Raw genomic sequence first — 19,068 nt, 5'->3', positions numbered from 1 at the left:
CTCAAGATACGGAGAAACACCCCAGCCCGTATTCAGAAATTGTGCGTTTGAAACAAGCTGTTAGGATTTCTGTCCATTTGTGATGTCACAAATATACAATATTTAGACCATTACACGGTTTTTAACATAAACATTCTAAATGTGTCCCAGTTTATTTCCTGTTCCAATGTATGTAAATAACATCAGCTGACAGGAAGTAAACATGGACCCAAACTGTTGCCTAGCAACGCAATTCCGTTGAAATGCACTAAAACGAAACGTATGAGGAAAATAAATTTTTTTTTTAACATTACAGCATGTAAACATGTTCTAGTAGAAACACAAAATACAAGTATGAACCTGAAAATGAGCACGATGTGGGACCTTTTCATAAATTTGTTTACAAATTGATTTATTAATCCATTGATAAATGGAATAAATTACAAAGTAATTCATTAATTGTCATTTTAATGGGCAATAAAAAGAAGAATTTACAAATGAAATATAGTTTTTGTAAAACCCTTTTTAATTTGAAATATTTATTGATGGATTCATATTTCACTTGTAAATTATTTTTTATAATTCTTCTTCTTTTTATTATTTTTTATAATTCTTATTATTATTATTTGTATTATAATTCTTCTCCTTTTTATTCTTTTTATAATTCTTCTTTTTATTATTTTTATAATTCTTATTATTATTATTTGTATTATAATTCTTCTTCTTTTTATTCTTTTTATAATTCTTCTTTTTATTATTTTTATAATTCTTCTTTTTATTCTTTTTATAATTCTTCTTCTTTTTATTATTTTTATAATTCTTATTATTATCATTTGTATTATAATTCTTCTTCTTTTTATTCTTTTTATAATTCTTCTTTTTATTATTTTTATAATTCTTATTATTATAATTTGTATTATAATTCTTCTTTTTATTCTTTTTATAATTCTTATTTTCATAATTCTTCTTTTTACTATTTTTATAATTCTTCTTTTTATTCTTTTTATAATTCTTCTTCTTTTTATTATTTTTATAATTCTTATTATTATTATTTGTATTATAATTCTTCTTCTTTTTATTCTTTTTATAATTCTTATTTTCATAATTCTTCTTTTTACTATTTTTATAATTCTTCTTTTTATTCTTTTTATAATTCTTCTTCTTTTTATTATTTTTATAATTCTTATTATTATTATTTGTATTATAATTCTTCTTCTTTTTATAATTCTTATTTTCATAATTCTTCTTTTTACTATTTTTATAATTCTTCTTTTTATTCTTTTTATAATTCTTCTTTTTATTATTTTTATAATTCTTCTTATTATTATTTGTATTATAATTCTTCTTTTTATTCTTTTTATAATTCTTATTTTTATTATTTTTATAATTCTTATTTTCATAATTCTTCTTTTTACTATTTTTATAATTCTTCTTTTTATTCTTTTTATAATTCTTCTTCTTCTTCTCCTTCTCTACTCCACAGGAGGCGCTTTAACAGTCTGTGCTGTAATTTCTTCCAGCGAATAAGACGAAGAGGGAGCCACAACAATAACACACAGCTAGCTACACTGAGAAGAAAACAGCTACGAAACGAGCCTCTCTTACCTCCTAAATCCGTATTTGAAACACTTACAGGCAGACCGTTTCCGTAAATAATCCAATATAAATCTGCACAGAGGTGAAGTGTTGAGTTATTAACATGAACACCATGCTGTGGTTGTTGTAATAACGGTCAGAAGCTAGCTATCTTCACCCCCAGGTCCGCGTCTCTCTCTCGGGTTTCTGTTTAATGTCACTGGTCTGCCATCATGGAGAGCTTGTACAAGCGGAAGATGTTCGCCTCGATGCGGAAAACCAAAGTGGACGCAAACAAGAAGAGGCAGATCGGCCTGCCCAACTCCATCCTGGACGACAGTGACGAAGGCTCCTTCACCTCCTCCTCCTCCTCCTCCAACGGATCCGAGTCCGACTACCAGAGCTCCCGGGAGGAGGAGGACAGCGAGCAGGAGGAGCGAGGAGGCCGGAGCGGAGACGACGACTCCGGGGCGACTTCCAGCGACCACAGCCGCTCAGTCACCCGCAGAAAGCGCTCGTTCCTGGGAGGAGACAACAGCAGCTCCTCGTCCTCCAGTTCCGGAGAGGAGGACAGCACTGATGATGAGGAGGAGGAGAAGAAGAAGAAGAAGAAGAGGAGCAAGGAGGTGAAGAGGAAGGTGCATCAGAAGAAGAGGAGCAGGCTGCAGCCGCGGGACGAGTCGGACTCGGATCATGCGGAGAAGAAGAAGGTCGACGAGGCGGAGAAGCTGAAGAAGAGGCAGAGACACAACAAGCTGCTGGCGCTGTCAAAGAGGATGAAGGCCCGGGTACCCAGCCGGAGATGGAACCGCCTGAAGCAGGTACAGTAACCCACCTCACACACAGTCCCTTAACTTTACACTTAAAGGTCCCATATCATGCTCATTTTCAGGTTCATGTTTGTATTTTGTGTTTCTACTAGAACATGTTTTCATTCTTAATGTTCAAACAACATATTATTTTTCTCATAATGTCTGTCTGAATATACCTGTATTCACGCTCTGTCAGAAACGCTCCGTTTTAGCGCATTTCAACGGAATGGCAATGGAATTGCGTTGCTAGGCAACAGCTTGGGTCCATGTTTACTTCCTGTCAGCTGATGACATTCACATACACTGCAACCAGGAAATAAACTGGGACCCATTTAGAATGTTTACGTTTAAAATTGTGTCACGGGTTTAAATATTGTAGATTCGTGACATCACGAATTGGCAGAAATCCTGACAGCTTGTTATATTATACAAGGACTTATTTATATATGGACTTAATCCCTGTTTATAATAAAAAAAAACATGAAAATCTCACTTTTTTATAATATGGGACCTGAGACGCAATTCTGTTGCAATTCTGTCAAAATGCGCTAAAACGGAGCGTTTCAGACAGGCGGTGAATACAGGTATATTCAGACAGACAGTATGAGGAAAATAAAGTTTTTTTTTTAACATTAAAGCATGTAAACATGTTCTAGTAGAAACACAAAATACAAGTATGAACCTGAAAATGAGCATAATATGGGACCTTTGTAACTCTGGATTCGGCTATTAGTGCATTTTACAACTTTAAAGAACCAATGATTTAAATAAGGGCTATTAAAGTGTTTTTACTGGGAACTTGATTCACCTAAAAAAACAATTTGCTGAGTTACAGAGGTCTCTTTCCCAATGTAAGTCTATGGGAAAAAGTATTTTTGGGCCCAACGGCATCCCGTGACAAATTTGGAAGTTGTAGTACCACCGTTTGGCCACTACAAAAATTGGCATCAACGACCGGTGCTCTTCCTGGGGGCTTGGGTGGAACACTTTTCAACTAGCTAATGCGCTACACTTGCTAATGCCATCTGCTCATCAACTCCTTGATCATAACAGAATATAGTAACTTTAATCACATCTCAGTTTAGAAAAGCCACCACAAGAAAACATGTTCTTTTTATGTTATATAATGTGCATTGATTGGTTTCCCATAAGCCTTGCTTTCCCTATGCAATTCTGTCTGCCACCAAGCACGATCCTGGGAAATTGAAGGCTCGCTAGCGTGCTAGCTAACGCTGGCAGCCAGAAACAAAGATCTATGATCTGTTTGCTGCCAGTCTGTTTGATAATCTAAACAAAGAACACATTTTCTTGCGGTGTTTGTATTTTCAGGATTCGGGCGATGAGGAAGAGTCCAAAGAAGGTGATGATGATGAGGCCGTCGGTGGTGATAATGATGGAGGCGCAGGAGAAAATGGCAACAGTAAACAGGCTGCAAAGGCTGATGGAGGAGACAAAGAGGAGGAGAAAGACACAGAAGAGGAGACAGAAGAAGAAGAAGAAGAAGAGGAGGAGGAGGAGGAGGAGGAGAAGAAGGGAAAGAAGGGAAAGAAGTAGATCCACTCTGTGATGGAGAACAGAGAAGGAGTTTGAATGTGAAGAACTTAAATACTTAAATCGTCTGACTCATAACAGTTAGTTTGTACAGTTTTCTCCTTTCTCCTGCAGCATCTAAAGTGGAGAACGCTAAGAACTGACAAGGTTTTCACTGTCATATCTTGTTGCTATAGAAACAGACATTTGGTGACACGCAACAAAAAGATGTGCAGATGATTTGGAGAGCCTCGCTGACGCATTATGACATGTATTTTGTGGAGGAAGTGGAGCCTGAATTAGGACACAGCTTTAGAGTGATGCTGAGAGAAGTGGCACTCCTCTTCGGTGTCATATGCTAATTCTTAGTGGTCTACCCCTGCTGATCTGCTGACCTATGTCACGTCAAGTCTGTTTAATTTATCCCAAAGTCACTTATCCCAGTTGTTGATCCCATTTTACACAGACAGGTGCAATTTAACACCGGCAGGTATTGTGTAAAGTTGGTGATAATGTGAATGTGGTATAAGCTAATGGGGCTAGCCGCAGCTACGTATTATCCCCATACGGCTAGCATAGTGAATGTAGCCTGTTGTTTTTGACAATAACTAGCAGCAGTTGGCAGCGATTTTACCATTTATGCTAACTAGATGCCAGTGCATTATGTCAAATATCCATAGTTTTTATTTTATTCTAATATTATTGCTTTTTTTAATCACTCAGGGGACATCAGTCACATGTGACAAAATAATTTGAACTCGGGTCCACTTACTGAGCTTTCAATTTTATATCGTGGTTTTCGAGACCATGAAAACAACAACAAACAAGTTGGCGGATGTGGCTAAAAAGCTCCACAAGTAAGTGGATCTTGAGTTGAAATTAAGGACAAGAATTGACTCAAACGAGTGATTTATAACAGACATACGCCAGTAGATCAGCAGCAGCATACCAGTGATCAACATACCACTCAGAATTGGCAGATGATGCTAAAATAAGAGTGGCAGACACTTTTTGATGCTGCAGCTTCAGTGTTGATCTGAGCAGAGACGCTGCTGCAGAGGCTTTAAGTTTTTAGTGTATCTTGTGTTTCTGCTGGAGGACGGTACAGCAGCTCAGAGGACGGGGCTTCGTCAGTGTCAGTTGACAGACTGTGGGGACGTGAATCTCACCCATACTTGCCAACCCTCCCGATTTTCCAAGGAGACTCCCGTTTTTCATCGCCCTCTCCCGCTTTCCTCCCGGGGTCACACTTCTGAGTTATGACAAACCTTTTTTGCCTTGTTGTTATCTTAACCTGTTTCTGGCGCTGTACAGCGTGTATATAAACCCTTCTGTTTCCACCAGGATGACAATACAGCTACGTTGTTTCGCGGTAGAGAAGATGCTTGTGTTGTTGGGCTTTGCTCAACGCAGCGATAAGCCACCGTGGTGTGGCACAAGCCATTGGAAACAACATGTTACAGAGCGCAGTGGTGCTGTTGTCGCATTGTGTCTGAAAGGATTAGTTTCAGTTTTTATTAGTTTATAAGTTTTTATCAGAGATTCACACAAGTTCACACCAGAGGGGTGATTATTGCAGTGTACTTAATATTTTGTTATTTTCAGTCTTTAAATGTCTCCAGAATGCAGGAAACAAAGTCTGGTTTTCTCCCTTTTTTTGAGGTCTCCTGGTTGGCAAGTATGATCTCACCCGGCTGAAATATCAGTGCAAATACTGAAGACACTGAGCTGAAGAAATGTTCCTTCCTTTATTGTAAAAAGGCAAAGGCAACTTGTGTCTGTGACAATTCTAGGAGATAAGTCAAATACGAGTCCCAGAGAGCATCGCTAGAGGAAACATCCAGTGACAAAGCTTCGAGTTCTTGTTGTTTAGTGTGTGACTGCGGTGAGAAAGCACTCTGAATATGATAAAACTCTGATTTCACAGGTCTAGATAGACATCGGCTGCTGAGGCTTCTGGGTACTGCTGTATTCAGAGATATTCAACATACCCAACTGACAGTGCTCAGATTCTTCTCTGTTACACTTTCCTTCTATTTTATTTATTTTTTAGTTAAAAAAAAAAAAAAAAAAGATAAAATCACACTCTGTTATTGAAAAGCAGACTTTTTTTTTTTTTTTAATTTGTGATGAAACCACTGTCTGACGGGCTCATTGCTGCTGTCAACAGGGGATTTAGACTGAATGATTTCAGCCACAAACTTACAAACTGTATATTTTATTGTACAGTAGCCTTTTATTTGTTTCAGTTTAAAGGCAATGTTTGCAGAAATATCTGTAAATGTTTGGTAGTTTTGTCCATCCCTTCAGTTACGAGTATATTTGACTTAGCAGCCGCTGTCTGATTGCAGCTCCTCCGTTGAGAGGATTTGCTGCTTTTCCCTGTTTTATATTATTGTAAACTTTGGGTTTTTGGACTGTTGGTTGGACAAAAATAAGACATTTGAAGACATCACCTTGGACTTGGAAAAGTGTCATTGACATTTTCACACATTTTATAGCAAAAATAATGAATTGAAAGATTAATTTACAGATGAATTGATAATGAGAATAATAATTTATTGCAGGCAATGGTTGTTTGTTTGAATCCTAGACAGTGAGCACAGAAAATTTCAAGCTTAAAGGTCCACCTACTAGCTTTATCCATAGATTTCAACTGCATCTCACACTCTTGAACGAAACGAGCTGGTTTAGTTGTTATTGCATGACCTTTGGTCACTGTTCAAAGACGGTCTCTGGCGTTGGATGTGATTGAACGTCCACTGACTTATGACCTTTGACTCCTTCCCAGTTGATGGTTTTGGTCTGGTGTTCACACAGGTCTTATGATGACACCTGAGTCAGTTCCTATTAAGTGAGTGAAGACTGTGAGATGCAGCTGACTGCGCTGAAAACTACCAAAGACGGTGTGTTTATTGCAAAAGAACAACAACATAAAAATAGCTGAAAGAAAAGAGTATGGAGGTACTTCTTTAACTAACCTCTCAGACTCCAAAACTTTTATCGGCGTCGCTGAATTGTTCCAGTAAAATGTTATCATAGCTGACAGGAAAGATGGACAGAACTATAAAAAATAGGATTTAGACTACAAGAAACAAACATTTTTCGTACATATCAGAGACATTTTCTCCTAAAGGCAGATGCTTTTTGCACTTGCTGAAAGCAGTTCATTTAAGTACATTTTAACATATAAATATAACAGGAGAAGCAACACAGTGTTTCCTGTATATAGAGTTCATTTGGGCTGCCCTCCTACAAACTTTCTTTGTACTTTTTCTATTTACTTATCTCTCTCTAAATTCTGTTTCAGTGCTACATTCATGTGCTAATGTATAAATTGGACAAATAATGTCCTTAATCAGAAGTTTGCTCTTTTAAATATATTCCCTTCATTCCTTGTTGCCTTCCCCTCTTTCCTCCCTTTCTTCACTCTTTCCTTCCTTCTTCTGTAATGGTGCGTTTAAGTGCAGTCATATAGATTGGAAAAAAAGACCTCCCTTATCATAAGCTAAGCCTGTTTTGCAGATTTCTGAGCTTTGACAACTGCAAATAAGCTGCCAGCTGATGAGAAACTGAGCTGTAAAGAATGTTTTTTTTATGTCCAGTTTACAGTCTGCAGCTGTTCAAACTGAACCTACAAAGGGTTTAAGAGTTTGGGGCTTTTTATGCTTGTCGCTCTTCCACTGGACTCTCTATATTAAACAGAATAGTGATGATAAACGCACACGCGTCATAGTTGTCATGGTCTTTCATTGCTGTATAAAGCTCTTCAGACCAACCCTGCCCTGTTGAAAACACCTCTTTTATTAATAAAGTTTCTTCTTTTGACCAACAAGTTTTGTGTTGGAAAGTCACATCTTAACTTTCGTAGTATATAGAACTACATTTCCCATGAATCAGCCTGCCCTAGCTGTAAAATATTGCTCTTTTATTTTTATATGTGAATGATAAACTGAGTGCTGAAGCCTCAGGACAGTAACATCTGAACACCTCATTTTAACAAAGATATGACAACATTTGGTTGACTTTCACAACTACATCTCCCATGATGCTTTGACAGAGCCTCCATACAGGGATTGCATACAGTCGCAGCCAAAAATATTAGTACCTTTGCACTTTTTTGCTTTCAGAAAAATTGTTGAAATTAAAAAATATTTTGGTATTTACATGTGTATTTCTTCCAGTTTGCATATTCACACTTCCTTTATGTTTGCTAGTGCTAGTTTGCTTAAAGAGCAACACACCTCTACATAATGTAATAACAATACAGCATAAATATCTAGAAATATTAACAGCACTGCACAGACACTGCTGGTGCCAGTGTACCGTATGTTGATATGTCAAGTGTTAATATAGCACCAAATCACAACAGGAGTTTTCTCATGACACATTTCAGGACTCTAATTAATATTCTTTATTTACAGAGACCAAGCATTCCCTCATGAGAAAACATTCGGGCTACGGCTGCAAGGAAAAGCTCCCCTTTAACAGGAGGAAACCTCAAACTGAACCGGGCTCTAGATGGGAGGCCACCTGCCTGACCGCTTGGGTTGAGAGAGAAGTGCACAGCAACAACTATAATAACAACCACTATAAAAATAATAGAAATATGACTAATAATAATAGTAGTAATAGTGGACGTCATCGTGTATATGAAACACATGATATTGACCTTTGTTTTCACACTGATGGTACCAGTGGAATCTGCAGCAAACACGCAACAAATACATTTTTCTTGCTCAAATTTTTATTTACAAACCACTACAACGTTCAGCATCTAAAATTGTTTTTTTTAGCACAAAATACAGAGCAGAAACTAACAAGAGTATTTGAAGTGATTTTTAATATCTTAAACAAACTATCACATTAACAATAACAATAACAATAACAATAACATCTTCAGAAAATTTAATTAAAAATGAAGTCTTTTTTTTTTACAGCAGAGTATCTTTTTCCTCTTAAGCCATAAAAATAAATCCCAAAAAGATATATGTAGAAATAAAATGGTATTCATCAAGGGCGGGTGGATATTTTTAAAATGTATACATAACATTGTATCACACAAATGTACATGTACACATACATGTTTATGTATTTAGAAATAATCAAATTGTAAGTATCTGATTCCGAACACATTTTTGTATAAATATGCAGCTGTAACATGTTTTTATAACAGATTTGAAGTTGAATGGCAGTTATTTAAATTTAAATTAATCTGAGTGTGATATAAGATAAGATAAGATCAGATATTCTTTTATTAGTCCCGCAGTGGGGAAATTTGCAGTATACAGCAGCAAAGGGGATAGTGCAAAAAACAAGATGCATCAGCTAACACAGTAAAAAAAAAAAGAGCTAAACAAAGTGTAACAAAATATGAACCATTTAAATAGAAGGAAGTATAAAAATAGGAGCAGTATATACAGTATTGACAATAAACAGACTATTACCAAAATTGCACAAGTGGAAAATGATATTGCACAGTGAGAATGAATGAATGACTGAATGAATGAATGAATGAAATTCCACCTGAAAATATCAGGTTATTGTCAGTTTTTTGGTGTGTAAGTGGTCTACTGGGAGCAGTGCTGGTTGTGGAGTCTGACAGCTATATATACAGTATATGAAATGGAATGATATATTTCAGAGTATAAGGGTCATATATTATTATTATTTTTTTATTTATTTATTTATTTTTATTTATTTTATTTATTTTATTTATTTTATTTATTTTATTTATTTTATTTATTTTAATTATTTTAATTATTTTATTTATTTTATTTGACAATTTCTTCTTTGTCTCCTTCTGGTGGACATTGTGAGAGATTACCGTAAGGTGTTTCTGGCCAATCAGTTCCAAGAACACAGTCCACGTGACCCAATCCCCGCCGCCATGATTGTTACTGGCAGTGAAGCCTGTGCGGAGGTTGTGGAGCAGCACCAGCGGAGCCTCGTAGAGTATCAGTCCGAGCCTCAGTGCGTGTCGTCCCGGTCAGCAGTCATGGTTCAGACGTGCTCCGCGTACGGCTGTAAGAACCGCTACCATAAAGACAAAGACATTTCCTTCCACAAGTAAGTTTATCTGAACGATTTGCGTGAGCTAGTTAGAGTTAACTGTCCAGACATGACGGATAAACCTGGAAGACAGAGTTCACCAGACTGCGTTCACTATATGTCGTATTTAAGCTTAATTGCTCGTCGTGAACAGTAGGTGGGTGGTAGAAGTTAACAAAAGACATTTCTTGTGTCAGTAGATTTTACTGGTTAATTCGTCTCACCGATAATTCACCAAGCACCATCTTACTTTGAGAAATTTAAAGGTTTGTATCAAGTTCGCCCACCAATCGCGCAGTCCCCCTCCTCCGAATGAACTAGTTAAACTGCATCGTGGTTACTGTGGTGATGCCCAAACATCCCAGTTTCAGTGTTAACTTAAGTACAGTTTCACAGACTTCTATATGCCGAATTTACCAAGACATATTACATGTTAGTTAAACACTTATCATATTCCCCAACATGTTTTCCTCATCCAGAAATACTTAAATCACATTAATTCTGAATGGAGTTTGGTTACAGTTCTTTTTGTATTGTTGGCTGTCAAGCTAATGTTAGCCTGAAGTATACTTTGCTGGAACAGGTTAAACATGTTGTGTGGCATGTGAGACGAGCTGAACCAGACTTAAGTCTACTAACAACACAAGTTACAGAGCAGTAGCAGTAATTATTGGAAATCATTTAACAACACAAAACAATGACAAATATTGTCCAGAAACCCTCACAGGTACTGCATTTAGCATAAACAAATATGCTCAAATCATAACAAACTGCAGCCCAACAGGCAACAACAGCTGTCAGTGTGCTGACTTGACTATGACTTGCCCCAAAACTGCATGTGATTATCATAAAGTGGGCATGTCTGTAAAGGGGAGACTCGTGGGTGCCCATAGAACCCATTTTCATTCACATATCTTGAGGTCAGAGGTCAAGGGACCCCTTTGAAAATGGCCATGCACATGGTTGGTACCAATAGTTTCCTTAGGTGTTCTAGTTTCATATGATGCCAGTATCTTCACGCTAGCTTTAAAACGGAGCCTGATACAACCTAAAAATTGCAAGTTGTGTTAAACCTGCAGTAGGCAGAATATTTTTGTCATCATTGGGTACAAATTGTCAGCTGTGTGTCTGCCTGGCATACTGTCAGGATTTACCTTTAAGTGGTAAATTATTATCATCCCTAGATAATACATTGTTTAAAGGTCCCATATTGTAAAAAGTGAGATTTTCATGTCTTTTATATTATAAAGCAGATTTAAGTGCTATATAAATACTGTTAAACGATTAAAACACTCAATATACGGAGAAAAACACACAGCCCTTATTCAGAAATTGTACGTTTGAAACAAGCCGTTAGGATTTCTGTCCATTTGTGATGTCACAAACATACAATATATAGATCATTACACAGTTTTAAACATAAACATGATAAATGTGTCCCAGTTTATTTCCTGTTGCAGAGTATGTAAATAACATCAGCTGACAGGAAGTAAACATGGAACCACACCGTTGCCTAGCAACGCAATTCCGTTGAAATGCGCTAAAACGGAGCGTTTCAGACAGAGGGTAAATACAGGTATATTCAGGCAGACAGTACATTTGAACATTACAGCATGTAAACATGTTCTAGTAGAAGCACAAAATACAAGTATGAACCTGAAAATGAGCACGGTATGGGACCTTTAAATTTTCCAACTGCTCCGTTTTTAAACAAGTCTGTTGTGAACGCGCACCTTAGATTTATTTCTCATTTTGCCAGGTTCCCTTTGGCGCGCCCAGATGTTTGTTGTAAATGGGTGGCGGCGATGAGGAGAAACAACTTCAAGCCGACGAAGTACAGCAACATCTGCTCGCAGCACTTCACCAAAGACTGCTTCAAGAGAGAGTGCAACAACAGAGTGCTGAAGGAGAACGCTGTGCCGTCGCTCTTCACCTTCAACCTCAACATCAAGGTGAGGCAGCTCAGTGAATTTCCACTGCAGAGTCCACACACATTTGATCCAGACCAAGTAAACTTTTAGTTCAGGAGCCGGTTGCACCAGCTCTTCATAAATTAAAACATAATCTAGTTCTAATGTAAGTGCTTGTAAACTAAAGCAGGTTGCACCGCATTAACTGGTTCTTATGTAGAGATTGCTAAATATTTACACCTATGAACTGAATATATGACTTTCAATGAGGTTTAGATTGAAGATTATTTTTGACTTGTCATTGTAGGAAAAGCACAGGCTAATAACATTAACGATGGGTCTGTTGTGCTCAAGTATTAGATCGTATGTTCATATCATACAAGCTGCAGAGTTTCTGACATGTATGAGATCTTCCTGTTGGTGAAAAGAACTACAAAAATGTCAACAAACTGGTCATGAAATGGCTGCAAGGCCACCATCACTGACGGTTACAATTAAAGACAAACTCCAAGCGTTTTGATATAATGCTACCAAACCCCTCAAGGTTTCTCCCAGCTGATATCTAGAAACTTTCCTGTGGTAGTTCAGAAAGCAGCAACTCTTGTTTGTTTTCTGTCTGACAGTCAAAGTCCCTGGAGGATCCCTTCACATCAGAGATCCACTTCCCTCTCTCTCTGCCTCTGACCTCTGACCTGGCGGTGGAGGAGGAGGAGGAGCCCGGGAGGAGCCTTCCCGAGATCCGGTGCGAAACACTGGCGGTCTCCTGCGACCACAACTACACAGCGGAGGACTCTTTTTGGCAGAAGAAGCGCATCGAGCAGCTGGAGGAGCAGTTGGGGAGTCTGAGGAAGAAGCTAAAGACGACGCAGCAGAAGTGTCGGCGGCAGGAGAGACAGCTAAAGAGGCTGAAGGTGGCGTGTGAGACACAAAGAACCGGTCGCGAGCCGCCAACAGCTCTGGGAGAGGGATATGTGATTTTACCGAAACACCTGTACCACACACTCAAAGGCCTCGAGTAACGAGGAAACGAGAGACGAGCGTGTGGTCAAATTAAAATCTGCTGCAGGTTCAATCTCACATCTGTCAGCAGCAGCTGGCGGACTGTTGAAGAGCTGCTGAGCGAGGCGGCGAACCCTCCGAGCTTAGAGCTGAAGGACTCACTTGTTCGGGAAGTGCAAATGCAAGATGTGGATCCGATTTGATGGATACAACAAACTCTTTTCATATCATTTTGTTTCTGTTTGGGCTGCGGTGAAATGACTTTAAGTAATGTCACTTTAAATGAACAGTTCAACATTTTGGGGTTTGGTTTTATTGGGAGTTCTATGGCTGAAACCATTTCTTGACAAACAGCTGGGTTGCTCTGTTTCCCCTGGAGTCTTGTCGTCACATTGAGGTTGCTAGGCAACCAGTGGAGACGCTGCACTGAAGTACTGGGTGGATGGATAAACTTTTGTTCTTCAAGAAATAGTTCCAACATGTAACTCCCCCTAAAATCACAAACTGATGTCTTTTATTATGCTTCCGTGCCGACGACAGCCGCGGCTGTCAGGCATTATGTTTTCGGGTTGTCCGTCCAATTCTCGTGAACGCGATATCTCAGGAACGCCTCGAGGGAATTTCTTCAAATTTGCCACAAACGTCCACTTGGACTCGAGGATGAACTGATTCGATTTTGGTGGTCAAAGGTCGAGGTCGCTGTGACCTCACAAAGCACGTTTTTAGGCCTTAACTCAAGAATTCATATGACAATTATGACAATTATATAACACAAATATCTAACAGGATGAATTGATGACATTTTGGACAGACATGGATGTAAACTGCAATTTGACTGGTAGACGGAGGCGTACAACCGTGAAGCAGTAATTATAGTATTTGTTTGTGTAATGATTTAACAAACAAGTTGAAGTTGTTAATCAGTGAGCTTCAGGGGTGTTTGAAGATTTATTTTTGAATTTCAGCCTGGCTAGCTGTTTCCCTTTAAGCTAGGCCGACCATCCTGACTCCAGCTCTGTAGTTAACACACAAACATGACTTTGATATCGATACTCTCATTTCAGTCTCCGAAAGATAACAAACTATTTTTCCCAAAATGTTGAACTGATCCGTCAGAGATCCTGGTTTGGGATTTGGGGGATTCCAAACCCCCTCCCTATGCTCTATCCTATTTATGTTTTTTGACTTTGAAGAATTCTTCCTTAAAGGAAGTGAAACAAATTGTACATTTGTAATACTTTTGAATGGTTTACTTTCTTTCAGTATTTTTCTTCACATAAAGATGATGCAAAAACATTCTTTCTGTGTGTGTGTGTGTCAGAAAACCTTTGACATTTAGAGATTTCTGCAAGAATTGCATTTTTCGGTGATTGAATAGCGAGCGAGGGTACCCACAGAACCCATTTTTATTCAGATATCTTGAGGTCATATGTCAAGGGACCCCTGTGAATATGCCCTTGCCAGTTTTTCCCTCTGCAAAAAAAGCTACAGTCTCTGAAAGACGGTAAAGTCGGCCGAGGATGCCGGCGTTCGCAATGAGTGGAAGTTTATTACTCCCAAGTATTACATTCCTTTCTCATGTGTATCTTTTTCTATATAGGATATGATTACTTATATATTATATTTGGTGGTTGGTTTTTGTATTCAGCTTCCAACAGCAGGTGGAAGATGGAAAAATGAGGGAGGAGGAGGAGGATGAAGAAGCCCTGCGCCAGGAGCCTCTGTCTGAGGAGGAAAGCAAGAAGCTCTGGAGTCAATCTATTCACATCAGGAAGATGGTAGTGGTGGAGTACATGCTTACATTTATTCTCCTGTTCATCTAATATGATTGCCTTTATACTGCATGTTTTTTGCCCCAAACTGCATGTGATTATCATAAAGTGGGCATGTCTGTAAAGGGGAGACTTGTGGGTACCCATAGAACCCATTTTCATTCACATATCTGGAGGTCAGAGGTCAAGGGACCCCTTTGAAAATGGCCATGACAGTTTTTCCTCACCAAAATTTGGCGTAACTTTGGAGCGTTATTTAGCCTCCTTTAGAACCTACTAGAGCCTCTGGAAGACAGTAGAGTCAGTCGGGATCGGGTCTCAGAGGATTAAACTATTTATTTATTTATTTCATTTTGATTCAACTCAGTAAATTAATGTAATGTGCAATTCTTTCGTTTGAGGGAAAAGAAAAGCAGTGATACGTTTGGCCAGCAGGTGGTGGTACAGAGCTGTATGTCAGAAACCAGTGGGTTCATCCCAGTAACTCTCTCTAATGATCACTGATCACACAGTGCACCGGCTGAGTAGTACAAAGTACTATTAAAAAAGTACACTTAAAACAACATTAGATACACACTTAGCTGTGAAAACCACCTTAAAGTGCACTTTGAATCACACTAACCTGCATGAAATGTTATATCTTGGTGTCATTTTGTTTGAGTGCAATGGTGAAATTGTAACCGTATTATTTACTGTTGTTTAGTGGTCCCCAACCATTTGGCCTGAAGAGGTGAAAGTATCCAGAAAAATAAATAAAAAATAAATAAATAAATTAGACAAATATCTGAAGAAATGAATAGAAGTTGGTGTTATCATTTTGTGTAAATATTTGGTAACACTTCATTTTTCAGGTCTGTAAATGTCATGGTAATTAGGTGAACAATAGGAAGTAATCTATTTGAAATTTCTTTGGAATTACTGCCAAATTACCCCAATGTTTACCTCAAAATTTAATTATAATTCTTGACTTGGGACTTGACTCTGGACTTTTATTATTATTATTTTATATCTATTATAAACATTATATAATAATTATGTTTCGCTATTTCCCAATAAGCACTAATGAATAGCTGGTTATTTATTTAATACATTTCCAGAAAAAGAATACAAAGTTAATTGATATGCTTTATTCATAATTAGTAAAAATAACTTATTTGAAAGTCTTAAAAAAACTCCCTGAATCATGACATTAGCTACCAGGTTACATTTGTGTAGACAATAAGTCACATTGGTGATATTGTTCCTGATCAGAAGTGTCTTCTATTAGTTTCCACCTCCGATGAAGAGCAGCGCACAGCCGCTTCTCAAGCCTAAGGGCCCTATTTAAACGATTATATGCTATTTTAGCATATCATTATTAAATAATGTTTATAATAAAGTAATTTCTGATAACTTGTGAGGTAAATATTGGGGTAATTTGTCAGTAATTCCAAAGAAATTTCAAATACTTGCTAATTATCACCTAATTACCATGAAATTTGCGGATCTGTAAAATGAAGTGTTACCAAATATTTTTATATTTTATATTTCGTATCCATCTGATCACCTTGTGACCCTTAAAATTGATCTTGAATCTATCTTGAGGGTTCCGACTCCCAGGTGGGGAGCAACTGATGATGTTGATTATATTGTGCTTTTTATATGGACCCATGGAGTAGTTCTTGCCAAGGCAACAACTAATGAGGATCTAAATAAACAGATTTTTTGGACCCCATTCCTGTCCCCTCCCGGAGAATGAACGCTTTGGATTGTAATGACCCCCATGACCTCTCTTCTAGTGCCAGCCTCAGGACAAACTTTACATTTTTAGCTCCACTACTAAGACTCAGATTGTAGCTAAATCTTCAGGATATTATTCTGACAGTTTTTCACATCCTCCAGGGGACACTAACAGGAGCAAGTTTTCAGTTTAGACAGCGGACTTCACCTCCTCGGTGACCTCAACCCTTCCTCAGGTGAACAAGACCTCTGCGGGGCTGAATGTGATCCAGGTGGACGTGTTTGGGCTGAAGAGTAGCATCAAGGTCGTCCTGTCCCGATCTGTAACGCTCCTCCTCGGGCTGCAGTCTGACCGCTCTGATTAAACAACACCTGGATGACCTACTGCTGCTTCCACCAGCAACCAAAAACAAAGGTAATATTGGGTTTTATATACACCATTCACACGGATAAAAACATCCTGTGAATACAAAAAAGTGTATTTTTGCACACATTTAAACATGAAACATGCTCATATACATTTGAATGCCAAAAAAGAAATAGATATAAAAATGTTTAAATATAGTCAACACACAGAATAACTGTTTTTAATTTAAATTCTACTATATTTATTTATGTATAATTCTACTATGTAATTTTGGGGTAAAAGCTTTATCCGGAATTGCATACTCAATATGCGTACTATCATTCAACATACTTTTGTGTGAATAAACAGTAGTATGTATTTTTTTGGATGCACTCAGCAGGAATTTATGTCGTCACTTCCTGTGAGCCAGTTGCAGACGTGTAACCATGGTATCCCGCGCAAATCGTCATGTGACCAAAACGACGGTTTGTGAGAATCAAAAGTCGGAATTAATTTAAAATGTATATAACGCCTAGCAAAGTGAAATCTTACAGTTAAATTTAAGCGTTATTAATGTTACAGAGCCGTCCGTCAACGTCCGTTATGAATGTTGTCGTCGCTACCGCGTTGCATTGTGGGATATTTGTGCCGCCGTAGTGTCCAGCGTTGCATATTGTAATATATTTCCCCGGAAATAGTACGCAATTCACATACTATTGGTTTCATACTGAGGTTTGCTAATAATTATATGCTATTTTAGCATAAAATTATTAAATAATGTTAATATTAAAGTAATTTTCGATACATTTTGTGGTAAATATTGGGGTAATTTGACAGTAATTCCAAAGAAATTTCAAATAGGTTGCTTGCTAATTATCAACTAATTACCATGAAAATTTCAGACCTGTAAAATTAAGTATTAACTGAATTTTTAATAAAACAAAAAAGTTGATTTACTGACCCCTGTACAATAGAACGATTATTAGAAAGATGTTAGATAATTTTTTCCAAATATTTTGCTAAATAAACTGAAAATGCAATATGTAAATACATATATTAAGTAATGTAATGTTACTATGTCAAATACGTTGACTGTATGGTAAAATATCACATATATTATCCTCGATATTGGATCAAAAATATATGTCTATATCTAAACATAAATCGTTATTTTATACTGTGTGTTCATATTGTTAGACGGTAGTGTGTTTTAAGAGCACTAAATGCCACTTAAAGTTACATTTAAGAGGGAAATCAGAGGTTAAAGACGAACAGCACGTACACAGCAGAGTCTTTTCTTCCATCAGATCATTTTCTTCTGTTCAGACTCTGCTCATGTGAATCTGCCGCTGATGAATATGTTCATCCTCTGACCCAGATAGAAACTACACAGATTCACTTTTATTCTCTTCAGTCTGGACGGCCCGGGGCGCTGAGCCGAGGACTTGGAGTAAATTGAGGTTAGCAGGACGAACATGATGATGATAATGATGATGGTATATATAAATGTAAACAATGCCATAAATCTAAAAACCCTGCCTCGCAGCGTCTATCAGATCTATAATAATGTCTGATCTCCCTGCCAATAATCTGCTGTTTCTATAAAAAACGCCTCAAGGGAAGGAGACGGAGACGAGGGAGAAAACAGGCTTTAACTGTGAGCAGAGAGCTGTCGGTTCAAATCCCAGAGAAACCAGAGGAGGGAGAGGATGAAAGGAACGTTGATGATGCTGCCAAGGTGCTGCTGAGCAAAGCATATATAAAACATAGAATATATATAAAAGTTAAATTGCTATTAAAGCTTCAGTAGGCAACATTTTTTTGGCATCATTGGGCAAAAAATCCATAATAACATTTCAGCATATTGTAATTAAAGTGTTCTGAGAGACTTCTGCTCCTCCTCATGGCTCTGTTTTTAAAAAATCTAGCGCGAGATGGAAGACTTTGACCAATCACAGGTCATTTCAGAGAGAGAGCGTTCCTATTGGCTGTTCTCCGGCTGGTGGGCGGTGCTTGGTGTTTCCTCAACTTGATCTCAACATGGCTGCTAAACCGTGCACTACAAGATGATTCTGAAAACATCTGAGGAGAGAAATAGGCATTTCAGTAACAGAATATTGATTCATATTTGATCAGCGCTGCCTAGTTTGACCGTTTGCTCTCCATTTCTACCCACTGCAGCTTTAAAGCTTTTAGAAATACAGTATTTGGAGCTATAGTTTTGTCTTCCATGAATTTCTAGTCCTGAGTACCAGATGATCTTCGGTGTGTGTCACGTTATTTATCAGCTCAGTAAACAGAAACCTGTTATTGTGTCGGCGTTTCTGTCCGTCGATGTCACCATGACGCACGCCGGGGTGGTGACCATGTGACAT

General features: G+C 37.9%; 2 protein-coding genes across 2 annotated transcripts; both read left to right on the top strand.

Annotated features, from left to right (window-relative positions):
• Positions 1-1,459: 1,459 nt before the first annotated feature.
• ccdc82 (coiled-coil domain containing 82) lies at positions 1,460-8,058 on the top strand. The gene is made up of 2 exons (XM_037752893.1): positions 1,460-2,375; positions 3,696-8,058. The coding sequence occupies exons 1-2, from the start codon at positions 1,788-1,790 to the stop codon at positions 3,918-3,920; spliced, it is 813 nt and encodes a 270-aa protein (XP_037608821.1). The 5' UTR covers positions 1,460-1,787; the 3' UTR covers positions 3,921-8,058.
• A 1,700-nt stretch (positions 8,059-9,758) lies between these two features.
• On the top strand, positions 9,759-14,152 carry thap1 (THAP domain containing, apoptosis associated protein 1). Its single transcript, XM_037753643.1, has 3 exons — positions 9,759-9,965; positions 11,707-11,899; positions 12,481-14,152. The coding sequence occupies exons 1-3, from the start codon at positions 9,787-9,789 to the stop codon at positions 12,874-12,876; spliced, it is 768 nt and encodes a 255-aa protein (XP_037609571.1). The 5' UTR covers positions 9,759-9,786; the 3' UTR covers positions 12,877-14,152.
• Positions 14,153-19,068: the final 4,916 nt, after the last annotated feature.

The sequence above is a fragment of the Sebastes umbrosus genome, chromosome 19, assembly GCF_015220745.1.
Source record: "Sebastes umbrosus isolate fSebUmb1 chromosome 19, fSebUmb1.pri, whole genome shotgun sequence".
NCBI classification, from domain to species: domain Eukaryota; kingdom Metazoa; phylum Chordata; class Actinopteri; order Perciformes; family Sebastidae; genus Sebastes; species Sebastes umbrosus.
This window is presented reverse-complemented; position numbering and strand designations above follow the sequence as displayed.